The sequence below is a fragment of the Bicyclus anynana genome, chromosome 7 (genome assembly GCF_947172395.1).
Source record: "Bicyclus anynana chromosome 7, ilBicAnyn1.1, whole genome shotgun sequence".
NCBI classification, from domain to species: domain Eukaryota; kingdom Metazoa; phylum Arthropoda; class Insecta; order Lepidoptera; family Nymphalidae; genus Bicyclus; species Bicyclus anynana.
In genome coordinates, this window is record NC_069089.1 from 14,744,751 (window position 1) to 14,762,818 (window position 18,068).

At 37.2% G+C, this 18,068-nt stretch overlaps 1 protein-coding gene across 1 annotated transcript in view; it reads left to right on the forward strand.

The window, feature by feature from the left end:
* LOC112045191 (cardioacceleratory peptide receptor-like) overlaps positions 1-14,506 on the forward strand; it is a 32,952-nt gene extending 18,446 nt beyond the window's left edge. The window contains exons 8-10 of the mRNA XM_024081281.2: positions 4,481-4,661; positions 6,323-6,452; positions 11,010-14,506. Of these exons, the coding sequence (XP_023937049.2) occupies positions 4,481-4,661; positions 6,323-6,452; positions 11,010-11,165 (467 nt within the window). The 3' untranslated portion in view covers positions 11,166-14,506. The remainder of the gene's footprint in view (positions 1-4,480; positions 4,662-6,322; positions 6,453-11,009) is intronic.
* Positions 14,507-18,068: the final 3,562 nt, after the last annotated feature.

An 18,068-nucleotide genomic window follows, 5' to 3' on the forward strand; every position in this document is an offset into this window, starting at 1 on the left:
AGCAGTCAACCACCACAGTAGCCAACTAAGTAGTTTGAATGATTCTCTAAATTCATTTATATCATTTCGTCTTAGTTTACAAGCACTTTTGAAACGTCATGTTATGTCATGATTTAATAGTGATATTTAAATTCAAAAACAAGTTACGAGGGTTCCAAACGCACTTTGGTTCAAGAAGAGCCTCCAACAAAATTAGCCTGACATCCATTAGGTGTTTTTCAAAGACTCGCTGCGGAGCTAATTGACTGGCAACTTCAAAAACACACTTCAAATGTAGAAAATACTCTTAGAAAACTTGCGTTACCTCCCAAAGAAACCACGGTCCAAACTCTATACTTGCCTAAACTATCTTACCTATGGTAGGAGCATGGATAAAACTATTTCAGCTTTTATAAAAAGAGGAAGGTCTGGTCTACGACAGACTTGTTTTAATGTATTTCGTAGTTAACAGACCGTGTGTTCTGAAGAGTCTTTAAAAACATCTTTTGCCGTAATAGTTCCAGTTTAGTGTTAACCAAACATCCTAATTTATGGTTTCCACATGACTGATACAAAACACTAGATAAAAATACATGTGTTTAAGATAAAAGTTTGTGCCAATGTAAGATGTTTTGCCGATTTCTTAGAAACACATTGAGAGACTTTTATTTGACTGAGTAACATACTTGCGCGCGGTTTTACGATCTTTCGTGGGTAATCTTTTTTTATACGCAAAAATCTATTGCCAAATCTTACGTATTTAGATATAGTGGATTCTTTTTAAGTTTGAAATGAAAATGGAAATAGATTTGGACATTTTAATTTAGGATTTTTTTTAAACCGTTGATGGAATCAAATTGTTGAAAAATTTCAGTGAATTTATCCGTCTTAGATGAGTTTCAAACAAAATAAGTTCACGCTTGTTTCTTTCGATATTGTTATAGGCCAGCGGCTTAGCTCGAAAATGAAATTTTTTGATGTTTTGATGTACTTTTGAGCCACAATGTAAAATTGGTAACAAAATGATTGTTGTAAAAAACTACACACGATGTAATAATTTTCTTTTTGATTCGACTACCGGGCATTAAAATACACGATGAAAACGTCTAAATATCCAATTTTAATAATATGTCAGTAATCCCTTTACACACTGCTAATGACGCGTTGTGATTTCACTCCCGTAGTTCCCGTTTCCATAGCAATATGAGGATAAACGATTGGGTTTGTTACACGCTGATAATGTAGCTTTATTGTTAGCAAAAGAACTTTTACACATTTTAGTGGTGTAAAATGGTATATCAACAAAACCGTTTAGGCGTGAAAGCATAACAAATAAACAAACAAACATTCGCATTAATAATGTAAGTATGGATATATTGTATCCACAACCCAGTTGGTTTAGTAATAACCTAGGTTTAGGACATGTCAAAGTATCATTAAGGTCCAACCACATTGCGTTCTCCATTGAAATAGTTCGAGCCTCTTTACAAAATTCTTCGCAACGTTCAACCTCTCAGCGACGATAATATTACTTTTACGAGGTTTTCCCGCCGTTCAACAGTGTTTTAATTTTCCCTGGAAAACTCTGCATAAATGAAAATTAAATTTTCCTTATAACCTAACCGACCTTTTGGCTGACGTCAGAACTTAATAAAGGACTGCATTTTTTCACAACATTTTAAAATTAAAATTCTGCAAATTTTCAATCGTAAATTATTCTAAGATATAATAATAATATACGGAAGTAATGTGATTCAGCCATTTATTGTAATTTTCAGATCACACGCATTGTATGGTTTCACAGTTGTATGCCACTAAACCCGACTAAGAAATATAGTAGGTTTTGGTTGGTCAACTAAAACTCTATTTATTTTAATTTATATTTAGCTGTGCCAGTTATCCTTTTAATCGTAGGTATACATCTATAAACATCCGTCATTTTCTGAAGTTTTATTACATAAACAGGTCTCAATTTAAAAGATGTTTTTAACCGACTTCAAAAAAAGGAGGAGGTTCTCAATTCAAAGCGTATGTTTTTTTTTATGTTTCTTACCGCATAACTTCGTCATTTATTAACCAATTTCAAAATTTTTTTTTGGTTTAAAAGAGTGTACTTCCAGATTGGTACCATTTAGACCTGAAGATTGGTACCATTTTCATGAAAATACGTTAAGTAATTTTGTGTTAAAATGAAAATAAATGAATTAAATTGCCCATACTGTACCGCTTTCGCGCGCAACTTCGTCGTTTATGGACCGATTATGATAATTATTTTTTTGTTGGAAAAGAGATATTGCGAGGGTGGAATCATCGAATTCTGGAGAAATTGATCGAGGGAACTTTCGAAAACATAATGAGGGGGGAGGGGTGGCCTAATGTTTCTTAATTTTTTTAAACACTGTTTTTTCATTAGTAAAATGTTGTTATTGTTAATAATTATAAGTATAATTTTAGACCATAAAAATTCGGGTGCCCGGCAATAGGTCGGGCACTTTGGTCAGTCTTTAGGTTGTAACCTAAACCTAGTTCAGGAGTAGGTATGTATCACTAAAAATGTAAAAATTTTCATAAATAAATTGAACCGACTTCAAAATCAGAAAATAAACTAAAAAGCGAAAAATTACATCGTACGTGCAACCTTTTGATCACTTTGGCGGTGCCAAGCCAGTGACGTATTAATTAAAGTCATTTCTAAAAGAACCACGGGAAAGAACTGTCTGAAAATCGTAAAACTTTATAATTTAAACGGCTTGATCACTGTGTTGACACGGCCTTCAAAGTGATCAGAAAGTAGCACGTAAGATATTATTTTTTGCTTTTTAGTTTATTTTCTGATTTCGAAGTAGGTTCTTTTTTATGATTTGAAATTAGCAGTAGGTACTGATACAAAGTGCAGTACCTACTAGTAACATTAGCACTACAGAAAGTAAACTAAATCCAAATTATTTAAGCAAAACTTCCTAATATAATATTAGGCCAACGCTGTGTGTCAATGGCAAAGTCAATAACTGGTTTAGATAATAAAATAAAGATAATCTTATCATTTGGAAACCAATTTGGTACTTACTAGATACTTAGCTTCGGAGCAATCCTTTACTTTAGAGATCTTTGAAGTTTGATCTCGAACGGTGTTTTTCAAAAACTCGCTGCGGAGCTAATTGACTGACAACTAAATACATGATGTTTTATGTCACAAGTCCAGGACTCTGCTCGGAATTTTTCCCTCTACCACGCGATGGACCCATCACCAGCACGGCGAATCCATGGAATGCTAAGACATTCGTCTCTCCCAACGCTGTGTGTCAATGGCAAAGTCAATAACTGGTTTAGATAATAAAAGAAATATAAGCTTATCATTTGGAAATCAATTTGGTACAGATATGGTACAGATACAGCCAAGAATTTCCAAACTTATCTCATACGACTTTACATTTTACAATAATGTAGGTCTCGCACGTACAAACATCCCGCGCAGTGGGCCAGTGCTCCCGGAATCTTATAAATTTACAATTTGATACGTGACTCGACTACGAGCCGCAGCGTGACGTGATATTTAAACTGTAAGCGGCGACATTATTGCTTTTGTATGATTCTTTTATGAGTACGATTGTTACGATGAAGCTTTGATGATAATGTTAGTCAATTATAATGACACATACGTAACTGACATTAATTTATGTATCACGATCTAAGAGCCTCTTGACTAGTAGACTAGATAACAGGGTCATAGATTTGTGGAAATCTAGCAGAAGTCCCACAGTTTCGATTGCGTATTTGCCGTTCTCGTGTAAATAAGGGATAAAATATATCCAATAGTATTCAAAAATTATAAAGAAAAAAAATTAAAAAATCGGTTTAATATATCCAAATATCCCCCTACAGTCTCACAAAATCATAAACTTAACATTTTTATAATACTAAAATAGATGACGGAGTTCAGGATAAGCCTCAATAGCTCAACGGTAAGAGCGGTCGGACTCATCACCGAGGGTGGTTCGATCCCCGCCCCGTTGGTCTTTTGTCGTACCCACTCCTAGCACAGTCTTTCCCGACTAATTGGAGGGGAATGGGAATATTGGTCATATTAAAAAAAAGATATGGCAAATACTCTTTTTTTAAAAAAAAAAAAAGTAAAATGAAAAAAAAATAAAAAAAAAAAAAGAAAGGATATGAATGGATTTAATGATCTTTTATATAATTTCTAAAAACATACCAAATGGGTAAGCTTTTGGGTAATAATGATTACCTTACCGCTAACTACTAGGTGGATTCGGTACCGGCAACTAGTAGGTGGATTCGGACTAGTAGGTGTAATTGAAATCATTTGCAGTAATTGAAGTGTTTTTATGGGAAGCAAACTGCTTCGTAACGTAACGAGTTACGGCGTCACTCTGACTAGCTTCCCTTTCTCTCACGCATGGCAGCAGGGTTAAGTTATCACTTATCACGCGTCCAGAGACGCACACGTATCTTTTTTTTTATTGTTTAATCTTTGTTACAGTGTTCGTCCTCTGCTGGTCTCCGTATATGATCTTCGACTTGCTGCAAGTGTACGGATACGTACCCAACACGCAAGTAAACATAGCTATCGCCTCGCTCATACAGAGTTTAGCACCTCTGAACTCCGCTGCGAATCCTGTCATATACTTCATCTTCTCTAATAGAATATTCATTAGTCTACGGTAAGCAATCATATTCTAAACTGTAAGTTTATTCTTGCTTTTGTTTTTGTTTTGGTATTTTAAAAATGGCCAATTTCGATGACTCTCTAATGGGGATGACGACTAGGTTTGAATATATTGATTTTTATGATACGTTCTCGTAAATAAGGTTAACTAATTTATACATAAAAAGCAATGATTGTCTGGATATTTGCAAAATTAATGAGATTATAAAAAAAATCATACAGTTTTAGCTTTCTTACATTAAATGTGACATTTTTTAATATATGAACTATAAACATAAACGCACAAATAACAAAGATATTAGTAATTTTGTTTGAACGCACATACAAAAGATCTACTAAAGATGATTACATTACCTACGACGTCATTAGTTCGTGCTATTTTGTATGGGGCGTTTATCAGGGATCCGCGGCAGCGCCGCAAATCTGACCCTTTAAATCCCTGTAGCTCCGAATGTAATGATCGCAGACACCCTGTTCCTTTTACAAAATTGCTTTACATTATTTATAAGCATACTTTTAATTTATTTTATATTTAAAAAACTTTTTAAATTATATTTAAAAAACTGTCATCATCCCTATTATATTAGAGTTTTCCATAGGCGAAACAATTATTTAAATCTGTTCAGGTCCGTTTATATCTACAGACACAGTGCGTCACAGACAAGAAGCGTGACAGACACCCACAGACACCGTCTATTCTCACTGCCCGGCAGTTAGACGCGGCGCTAATGTCTTAATGGTGCTCATTGTCATTTGGTAATGGCGGTCATAATGTCATTTAAGTACGGCGCTGTCAATTTTAGTTCTGGTTTCATGAAAAGGACTCTACAGAGTTGAATATTCACAGACAAAATATTCTTACCGCGAATACTGACTGGGCGCGGCCCGTGACTGTCAACGTCTGCGCGGCCGCGTTACGATAGATATAAATACGTTAATAAACACTCTATAAAAGACTATTATTTTGTATATTACAACACGTGTTTAAAACGCTAAATGTCTGTAGATATAAACGGACCTTTAAGCGTAGCGTGACACACAAACAAATTCACATTTAAAATATGTACTAGTTTGTGTTTATTCATTCAAGTTTTTCAACAGCATGAAAAGTTACTACATCGTGCAATGTTGTAATGTAATTCCGCATGCCAGGAGCGCTAGCGTTTAGTTTAGTAGCAAAACAAATTGCACGTCAGTACAGGACAGCTGTATATCTTCTCAGATGCCCCTTAATTACAATACTCCACTGTTTCCGTCTCGACAAAGTTTCGGTTGTTCTCTGTAAATGATTTACGAATTAACTGTTAATTTGTGATAAAGAAATTAACAAGTTTTTACATCAATTAGAGTACTTTATTCTTAGTTTTGAGCTTAGTAATCTGTTGTTTAATATAATTCTTAGATAAGTTCACCAAAATATATTTTAGCCTTCTCTTATAGATGTAATATCTAAGAAGAGTTTTTTTTTCTAAAACTACCGGTCTACATAAACTGTAAAAATTCTGTTAGTATATGTACATTAGGGCCTAATCCCTCTTATTCTGAGAGGAGACTCAGCAGTGAGGTAAATATGAATATGGTATGAGTACATTATATTTTCGACTGTACGTATGTATTTATATATTTTCTTATACATTTAATGTTATTGTTTGTCAGGAACATCCCACCATACAAATGGTTGTGGTGCATAAAGAAGGACGACGCCTCAGCAGCTAACGAGTCGCGAGCTCACACGGAAATGCTGACGTCATCGCATCGGCGGACCAGACACGATCTTACAATACGAGTACATTTTATTATCTCAGTTTTTCTTTCATTCATTATTATATTCACTCATCATAATCATTTGAAGAGGATTCATAAAGCTTTTTTTTAATGACGATGACCGACAAAATTGTTTTTGTATCTGAATCCAGAAAAAAAAAATCTACAAAATTCTACAATTTTTCCAGATGCGTAATTATAATAAGCACAGAAAACCTGACAATCCCGTAGATATTTGAGTTACTTATTGCTCATGTAGAACAATACATGAGCAACTCATTAACTCAAATATCTACTGATACCTACTACTAACCTAGCCCTAAAATAATTCTGACTAATACAAATACCTATTCATTCTACTTAATATCTAACCCTTAGATAAATAGGTACCATAATTAAAGTCTTACAGAAAAATTAATTCTATAAATTTTCCAGATGCAATAATGTTGTTGGCCTGTCTAAATAAAAATAAATTATAATCCTCAAAAACCCGATAATCCCGTTTGTTCTACATGAGAAACTCACTAACTAAAATACTTAGGTACTGATACTACTATACTATAGTAGCCCTAGAGAAATGTCATAGTTAAGGTCTAACTCTTATTCTTAATCACTGCCTCCTGAATGCTAGAAATGAGAAGAAATCGTCAATTCATCACAAACAACAGACAGCAACCTATACCCACCAGAATTGGTTAATTTACAAACAGAAATGTTAATCGGGTACAAAATTGCATCTACCTAAGCTTGCATATATGCATATTGAATCTGAATCAGTCAAACAATTCTGGACGGAATTGGCAACATTGATCACAAATAGGAAAACGTTTACTATAGCACCGCTTGACTTGTTACCATAACACAATTTTAAGAACCATCGCAGACTAACTTCAAATCTACAACAGAAAGCCACATCTGAATCGTTCCAATCGTTCTGGAGCTAATTGAAAACATTCGTTTTAACAATCTCTTATCATGCGATCCAACAACCTCCATTCCTCCACGTTCCTTTCGTCGTAGGTAAAAAAAGGATCGGTAAAATGAGTTTAGGCGTGTACATCATCGATTTTCTATTTATTGTAAGAGGTCAATGGTGTACATATACCTAGAAAGAAAAGAAAAGAAAGAAAGAAAATATATTTATTACTACATTACCTCAATATATACTGTCGAATTGAGAAACCTCCTCCTTTGTTTGAAGTCGGTTAAAAAGTATATATGTACGAGTCAAATTGAAAACCTTTTCTCCGTTTTTTCGCCGGTTGAAATAGGTCTGCGAGTCGCACAAAAACTCGTAACAAAATTCGACTTACTGTCACATAAGTAGGACTAATGAAACGGCATGAGTTATAAGTAAATTACTGCCATTTCCCACTGTGACCTTTTCATAACTTCCCGGGCCGAATTTCCGACAAAAGTTTTTCCGGGTTGATAAAATTATATGGCCACGCAGTATGAGTTTTCCTTTCAATCATTATTATATTCACTCATCATAATCATTTAAAGATTCTTCATAAAGTTTTTTTTTTTTTATGATGACCGACATGTTTTTGTAACTAAAACTTCTAGAACAAAATTTTCTACAAATTTTCCCGATGCATATATTTTTATATATTATTGTAAAATTTGTAGACAATCTTACGTTTTATAGAGTTGTTAAAATACTTGTTATTGAATTTATAAAACTAAGAATGAATAAATAAAGTATGGCAACGGATTCACGGTTTTTTTTTATTAATTTAATATATACCTACGGGTAATCTAAAATCAGACGTAGATACGAAAAAATTAAGAATGTTGTTTGACTATAATTTAAAATATTGCAACATATTTAATAGAATTATTCGCGCAATAATTAAAAAAGTAACAAACATAATTCAATGCATTGATTTTGGAGAACAAAATAATTATAATGAATCTTCCATTGTAGTTATAGTCGTATTATTGAATAGTGGATCCGCCGCGGTTTCGACTTCACAGTTCCTGTTACTAGCTGATAATGTAGCTTTTCATTGCTAAAAGAATTTTAAAATCAATCTAGTAATTTCGGAGCTTATTTGTAGCAAACAAACAAACACATCATTCATTAGTTTAGATCTACCTACCTCGTTTACAACTCTGTGTACTTACTGTTCTTGAACTGATAAGCCCATACAAACTTAACTTATAATGCTACACTCGAAATTAACTTTTGAACAAATTAACTTAAAGTCTCCAACTTCATTATCATTATTAAGTCAAAACTTAATAAGAAGAAAATCTTTTTTCCTTTATTACGACAGCTAATGGCGGTCGACAAATATATTTCTTATTCAAAATTTTTCTTCCCGCACATAATACTCTTTTCTCGAGAGGCCATAAAATCTTTGGTAGAATGCCAGGATGAGACCCAAAATTACAAACCGTAATGAATATTTACTACGGACCTATTTTTATATTCATGGCCGTTTTCGTTTCATTATATCGAGATTACTAAGTATTACTATCACTAGACCTTCCTAACAGCCCGAGTCAGTCCGTTTAGCACTATTTTATTCATTTGTAATAGAATATTTTAACCGTTTCTAAGATACATGTTAAGCAAACTCAATCAGCTTAATAAATGGTTTCCCATTCAAGATTGAGTAAAAGCTGCAATGACCAGCATCATCATCATCACCATCATCATCGTCATCATCTCCTTTACCTTACTCCCACATATGTGTGGTCAGCAAAATATGTTAACCTCTTCCGTTCGCTTCTATTATTCGTGAATCTACTTCTTTTACATACACTCTCCCTTTCGTTCACAGACACGAACCATTTCTTCTGTGGCCTTTTTCTCCTCTTGTGTCCTTCTACTTACAATTTCTTATTTCTACATTCTTCTGGTAATATGATTTTCATACTTCCGAATTACATGTTCATACCAAGGTAACCTTTTACTCCTGAACTTTAGTGCTACTACTTTCAGACTTCGTCGTATATTGAGTATATATCCTTATTTTATCCATTCTTGTCCCTCTACACATCCATTTCAACATATGCATTTCATTCGCATACGTTCTTCTACCCATCATCATTCATCATTAATCGTCATAATTATAAATTCAATCAAAAATCTCATACAGTTATTTTTAAAATTTGCTTCATATCGCTCCCAATTTACCTTTGCTACCATCAAATACCAACAAAATGCCAGGAAAATCCCATACTACAGGAAATAAGTAAACATTTATTTAGATGAAGTTGTGGTTAACACCCATTATGTCCATTAACTTCAAATTGACAAAGGACGAGGATGGGACCGTGACAATGGTCACTAAACGTCACACCAGATGTACTTGAGCCGACAAAGCTATACGTCACCCTGACCCTAATGTAGTGCCCAATACCTTTCAGGTTGAGGAACTTGCACAAACAATGGCATGATCTCGATATAGACTGAATATACCTCCGAGATCTCCTATATTGTTTGTAGTTGTGGAGCTTATGTATACAGGATGTCCCGTATTACTTTACAAAGTGGTAGCTAGATATCAAGGCCTACTAAAATAACAATATATGTTAGCCAAAATTTCTAAGTTATATTGATTTTTGTATAAAATAAAAAAAATCCCTACTTTCAGTGCAGTTTGCAGAAAAACTACTTAAGCTTTGATTTTATACTTAGTAATTATTTTTGAATAGTTGTTTCAGCTATTGAAACTTTAGTTTTTTCTTGTACAAAGTGAGTTTTTTTTTTTCAAAGAAACGGGACTAATTTGTATTTTGTACAGTATTTTAGGATTTTTGTAATTTGTACAGAAATCAGTACAACTATAAAACCTTAAAATTTCGGCTAACATATATTGATGTCAGCTATCACCCTGTAGAGTATGTCGTACTATTTACGGGACATCCTGTTAAAATGTTTTATTTTAACTATAATATCTTTATGTACATATTATAATACAAAATCCAGCGCGTCTGTTTGTCTGCGTTAAACTTAAAGACTGCATTTTACTACACTAGAACGGATTTCCATACTTTTTTTACCAATTAATGAATTATGAGTAAGGTTTTTGGCATATAATTTCTCATGATTTTAAACTTATTTCGTTCATTATGAATATTATTTAAACGGATACATACCACGATAAAACGACGAGATTTTAATGTCGATATTTCGACCCAGTTGCATGGATCGTGGTCACGACGAAACTGAAATTGCGAGATGTGAAGTTGACATCAGCTGTTACCCGGTGGTAGAATTGTGCAAACCAAGAGGGCGCCGCAAAACGCTTAATAACAAAAGCGATGTCGTGAGTGTGGTTTGCCTAAACAGCCCAAAACGCGAGGTTGTTGAAAAAAGAAAAAGAACTAGAAACAGGGTAGATCGATTCTGCCCCTAATAGCTGATGTCAACTTCACATCTCGCAACTTCAGTCCCGTCGTGACCACGATCCATGCAACTGGGTCGAAATATCGACATTAAAAATGTCGTCGTTTTATCGTGGTATGTACCCGTTTAAATAATATATATAATTTCTCATAATTTTGATTTGAGATAGTAATATTGATTCGTTATGTATTACAATCACCTGTTTTGTATACACAGATCAAAGACAACAGCATAAAGAATCAAAGACAACGCTTACATCAGTACAACGGCAGCTCCCGGAAGGTGCGGTTGAACCTGCCCAAGAACCAGTTACAAACCAACAACAACTGTCATCCCGACACGCACAGAAGACCTGCTGATACGTTTTTGTAATTAAGTAAAATCTCACATAAGTTACATTAAGTATTATAGTTATTTAAACTTAACACATTCGCTGTGGTACGAGGTCAATTGACCTCGTGCTTCTAGCGTATTCAAGGGTTACGAGGTCGATGGACCTCGTAACGGACCACATAAAGTTCTAGCATAATGTCAAAAAACCTCGTACCGCACCAGAGAAAAGTACAGAAAAATCAGTGCCGCAGCGAACGTGTTAATACAGACACATTTTGTTTTATGTTTCTATTGTTCCGATTAGTGTCAGCGCACACAAGGCGTTATCGATCTCACCGGAAAAAATGTTTTAATAAAACTGGAAATACTGGTGTAGGTGTACACAAGGCGCCTTGTGTCCATGAATCTGAAGCGTGGTAAGCCTTCTTCTTCCAGTGCTTTTCTTCTACTGAAAGACGAAGATAGCTTCTTAAATTACTCCTTGTCTATGGCCAGGCGGAAATGATCACTAATTGTTCTATAGTCCACTGATTAACTATAATTATTTGCTTGTAATTATAACGGCAACCCTTTAGACGGGAATGCAGTCATTATTTCCTAACTTATTATTATAGGATATAATTTATGTCATGGAGTCATAAATACTCGTATAATGAGGGCACTTCTTGTTTAGTTTTTCATCATAATGCTTAATCTTTGAAGCAATTAAATCGGCGTCATTAATGACGTTTGTAAACGCGAGTTCCCTATTGGTCCCGCGTAGTGTACAAGGACTCTTAGCGCCAAAGTCCGGTATACAAAGTTGGCAATGCCCGGGCAAAGTGACTTCACAGAAGCCTGGCTGAGTTTTCAAATTTCAATTACTTATTTTATTAACAAACTTCGCTCTTTGAAAACTGTAGAACGAGCGGCGCGCCGAGGTATTTGTTTATTAAGCAAAATAACGGCTAGGGAGGTCAAAGATTATTAATAAATCTTTTGGTCGCCGTCACTCGACATTCCTCTTAGTGTTCTTTATAAAATAGAAGTTTACGTGTTTAGAACATTGTTATTAAACAAGTAATTAATAGGTAAATGGTCCGTCTGCAACAAATATAAACAGACTATAGTCCCTAAGTGGACTAAAACGTTAATAGCTCAAAGGTTAAGAAGGCCGGACTTATCACCGTGAGGTTGTGTTGTGTGTCGCTGGACTATTACGTACGTACGTGCGTACGATAATACCTATAATACGTAACACCAACGAAATTTAAAACTAAACTGAAGGCACTAGCGCATCAAAACTAAGGCGGATAAATGTGCTTACTTGTCATAATTTCATTTAGTCGCTTATTAAACGACGAAAATTATATAAATAAATAATACCTACCTAAATATTTTCTACAACGTTGAGTTGTGTGTTCTGGAACTGTAATAGTTGTATACACATATAAACAATGGAATTAAACACAAAATGTGCATGTGTGCGCTCAGTGGAGTATATAAATTCGGATAGCATTTTGCGGTGATTGTGTAGGCACGTAACCTATCTATAGCATATAAAATAACGTTGCCTCTAGTCTTTCCCGACTAGATCAATATAAATGGGAATATTGGTCATATATAAATTACACGGCAAATATTCTTTAAAAAGAAAATTCTCTTCCTGTTAGGATTACCCTAGTCGGTATAAATACTTCACAACTTTTAGTAGGGAGCCGAAGAGGGGATTTTTGCAGTTACTCGAGCACGGCAGATAAACATAAGGGACTATACCTTGCACGTTGTTGAGTACCTCCACCAAGTATGAGCCCTTGAGTAGGTGGGTACGTTTAGGGCAATCTAAAAAAAAACTAACTTCAGAAATACCCAACCAGCACGTCAGATTAAGATAAGGTTGATAGCTTAAATCTGCACATTTCGAAAATCTGACGATTTGAGCGTAACTTAATAGAATGCGAGGGTTTCAAAGTTACAAAATAAAACCCTTATAAGTATTCGAGTTACGAGCGCGATTAATTGTTTACTTATTTTTAACGAAATAACCTCCTAATAGATCGCTACTAAAATTTTCTGACAATTTTAGTAGCGATCTGAAATCGAAATGAAAATTGCTTTTTAAGTCTGTAGTTTTTTTTCCACCGCTAAAAGTGCAAAAAGTAAATAACCATTTATTCTTCCTATAATTTAATCTACCAAATGCAATCAGTCCCCATAACGCTCGAGTAACTGCATATATAGCATCCCGGACTCTCCTACTATTTCGCAAAGGATTGTCAAATATTCGTAAATTAGTTTGTATTCAACCTTAATTAAATAGCTGAAGCAATGAACGTTATTCTCCCCTTTGCGTCGTAAGTCAGTGGCTTTGAGATAAATAAAAAACCGCTCGGATGGGTTTATAGTGTCGTTAAATGACACCGCTAGTGACTTGACTCCATAAAAGACCGACTTGTAAGGGAATTATTTTTGGAGTTTACACCTTAAGATTCGATTTTTTTTTTATTCTTTACAAGTTAGCTCTTGACTACAATCTCACGTGATGGTAAGTGATGATGCAGTCTAAGATGGAAGCGGGCTAACTGGTTAGGAGGAGGATGAAAATTCACACTCCATTCGGTTTCTACTCGGCATCGCACCGGAACGCTAAATCGCATTGCGGTACGTCTTTACCGGTAGGGTGGTAGCCACGGCCGAGGCCTCCCACCAAACAGACTGGACCAAAAATCTCAATCTGCCCAGCCGGGGATCGAACCCAGGATCTACGTTTTGTAAATCCACCGCGCATACCACTGCGCCACGGAGGCCGTCAATTTTCATATATAGCCCCCGGTATGAAAAAAATATGGCCAGTAAAATTCGATGAATGAATGACAGCGTTACGTTTTTTGTGCGCAATCTATTCTGCGCACCTTTCACCATGCGCTACTGCCAACAGCGTTCACATTTGCACGCTGGCGGACACGCCACGACCTGCTGCTAATCGGTAGCGCACCTTCCACTTTTCAGGCGTAAGTATTGAGACGTACCTACATAGTGTATGCTGTGGGGCAACATACACCCATTTAGACAGTCGATCTGAAAGAGAAAAACTCCATTTGTGCATCACACATTTTTTTTTCTGTTTATAAGTCTAGTTCAGAACTTAATTCTGTCAAGAAAATGATTTTTCAATATACGAATAAGATCGTTGTACGTATATAGATTATAATAAAACAACCTCTTTTTTAAGTTGGTTAATAATAAGTAAGAAATCAATGACACCTGCCATCCGTCTGGAGTGACATATTTTTTTCAAACAAATAAATAAAATTAAAATAATTTAAATATATACGCTACAAATAAGCCAAATCAAATAGAAACAGTAAAATGAATTTGAAGAACATAATAAACCATAGAAAATATGCGACGAGTTGGCGGCCAGAGCACCAGCGCACGAAATAACATCTTCATATCGTCGTCGACGTCGCCGTCGTCGTCTGAGGAATTTAAGACCCCGCCAACATCTGCGGGGGATGAGACACCCGTGCGGACGACTCATCGGGGTGTCACCACACGACGACGGCAACACCAACAACAACAGCAACAACACCAGCAGGACGTCGACGAGATACCACTACCGGAGAGCTTGGATCAAGAGGGGCTGCGGGCTCCTGTGAGTGCTCCCGCTACCGGTGGTGTAGTGCGTCGCATGAGATGGTCTCGTCCACTCAATGAGAGCGTCATGCGAGCGTACTATGGGGCGACAGAGGGGGGAACTAACCTTACTGCGTACCGGTCAAGGATGTTGTCTATGTTTCAGACTCTTGAGCCAACAGTGACCGTGACTGCGCAGCGACTATCGGATCAGGTGCGAGCAATCCAGCGACGTCATCTGCTAGATGAAGCTCACCTTGAACGACTGCGCTCTACTTCAGTACAAATCGATACCATCCGTAGCTTACCTCAGCAAACATTGCAAACCAACATCCCAGAGGTGCTACAGGATGGTATCGATATGCAAGTAAGTAGCCAGAATTATGAGCAATTGAGGAGAACTTTGGAGGATTCTATTGTGACATACAGGTACATGCCTCTTAATTTAAGACCAAAATTGCCTCGTTTGCCTGTACATAGACGAAATATGGCGTTAGTGGGGGTTCTAGATCAGATTTTAGGTGAATATCTCGTAACATCTGAGGACCTAAGTGATACGCATTCGATTCTATTCTGTGGAGCCGTTGCGGCGTGTCGTATTGCGGGTGTCAAATTCCCTGAACCACGCACGGTTCCGCAGAGGACGGGTCAAGCACCAGCTTGGCGGACCAGAATCGAAAGGCGTATCACACTGACTAGAACTCTCATAGCTAAGCTAATCTGCTTCAAGGAGGGCAACAATCGCCCTAGAGTTATGCGATTTGTGAATCAGGCTTTTGCTGGGACTGACACACGTCCGTTCCAGTACTTGGCTTGTGTCACCGAACGCATTGACTTCTTGAAGCAGAAAGTCTATGCATGGGCACAACGCATTAGGCGTTATAAAGAGCGCATAGACCGGTATAATCAGAATAGAATCTTCCAAAGTGACCAACGGAAAGTGTACAGGAACTGGGAACGATCCAGTGCCTGTGTGACAGATGGGGAACCTCCGACTTCTGATGCTATGTCAGATTTCTGGCGTAGCATCTGGTCGGCCCCCGTAGGCCACACTGAAGGCGATTGGATGAGTACTGTCAAGGAAGAGTGTGCAATGGTGGAACAAATGATTCCGATATCCATTACTACAGAAAATGTAAGTTGTGCAATTCGTCCGGCGTCAAACTGGAAATGCCCAGGACCGGACGGATTGCACAACTTCTGGTTAAAATGGTTTCGTAGCGCCAATTCTATCTTGGCAGTGCAATTTCAAAATGCCATTGACACTGGATCGCTACCGGCATTTTTAACAACTGGTGTCACGTTCCTGCTACACAAATCCGGAAGTACCACAGACCCCAAAAACTACCGACCGATAACATGCTTACCCACCATCTATAAGCTCCTTACATCCATTCTGTCATCAAAATTAACGATGCATATAAATGCAAATAATATTTTGGCCCCAACACAGAATGGATGTAAGGCCCGGTCTCGTGGTACAAAGGAACTTCTCCTCATAGACACTGCTATTTGCCAACAGGTTCGGCGAAACAGAAAAAATCTCACGGCTGCTTGGATAGACTACAAGAAGGCCTATGATTCGGTGCCTCATTCATGGCTCATGGAGGTCATGCGGTTGTACAAGGTCGATACAACACTATGCTCTTTTCTTGAGTCATGTATGAGACAGTGGATGACAGTTCTTCGTGTTCTGAATCGAATGAACTGATAGGGATTAGGCGAGGTATTTTCCAGGGCGATAGTTTGAGCCCTTTATGGTTTTGTCTAGCCCTTAATCCTCTCAGTACTTTACTGCGGGATTCAGGGCTAGGCTTTCGCCTTCGCAGGGGTGGTGAGCTCATATCTCACTTGCTTTACATGGATGATCTCAAGCTGTATGCATCAAAGCGTACAGACCTAGTGTCATTGCTGAAGATTACTCAAACCTTTAGCAATGACATAAGGATGGAATTTGGTGTAGACAAGTGTGCGGTCATCAATGTAGAGCGAGGAAGGATAGTGAGCCCCGAGAATATAGTTATTTCAGAAACTATCATTCTCAGATCACTCCTTGATGGCGAGACCTATAAATACCTTGGAATGACAGAAGCACTTGGTATTGAGACAGGGAATATGAAACAGGTAGTGAAGGAACGCTTCTTTGGCCGCCTGAAAAAAGTCCTAAAAAGTCTTTTATCAGGCGGTAACAAGGTGCGTGCCTTCAATAGCTGGGTCATGCCCTTACTCATATACACTTTTGGCATTCTAAAGTGGACTCAAACCGAACTGGATTCCCTGAACTGTAAAGTCCGCAAACTGCTGACGTCATACCGGATGCATCACCCCCGTTCATCTGTAATGAGATTGTACCTCCCACGCAAGTGTGGAGGACGTGGCTTCTTAAACGCCAAGAACCTCCATAATCGTGAGGTGTGCAATCTCAGAGATCATTTTCTCAAGATGAATGTGAGTATGTTTCAGGATGTCGTTGCAGTGGATAAGGGACTTACCCCGCTATCCCTAGGCAAAGAGAACTGGCGCAAGCCTATAGTAATTAGTAACTCAGATCGTGTGGCAATATGGAAGAGCAAGGAGTTGCATGGACGATTCTACAAGGCCCTTACTGGGCCGGATGTAGATCAAATAACATCTGTATCTTGGTTGCAATTTGGTGACCTCTTTGGGGAAACCGAGGGTTTTGTCTGTGCAATTATGGACGAAGTTATAAAGACGAGAAACTACCGGAAACACATTATGAAAGATGGCACTCTAGACATCTGTCGAGCGTGTCATCGTCCTGGGGAGTCCCTCAGGCATATTGTGTCCGGGTGTTCTCACCTTTCTAACGGCGAATACTTGCACAGACATAATCAAGTAGCCAAGATAATCCACCAACAGCTTGCTCTTCAATATGACCTTATCGATTTTGAGATGCCTTACTATAGGTACGACCCAGCGTCAGTTCTTGAAAATAGCAGTGCATTGCTCTACTGGGACCGAACGATTATCACTGACAGGTATATTGTAGCCAATAGACCTGATATAGTGCTAGTCGATCGGTCAGTGCGTCGTGCAATAATTGTTGATATTACGGTTCCACATGACGATAATCTGGTTAAAGCCGAAAAGGAAAAAGTATCAAAATACTTGGACCTTGCTCACGAGATTACCGCCATGTGGAATGTTGAGTCAACTATTATTGTTCCGATAGTTGTTTCAGTCAATGGTCTTATAGCGAAAAGCTTCGACCAACACCTTAAGAAGCTTTCGCTTAACTGTTGGATCAAGAGTCGGATACAAAAGGCAGTGATTCTTGAGACGGCGCGTATTGTGAGGAGGTTCCTC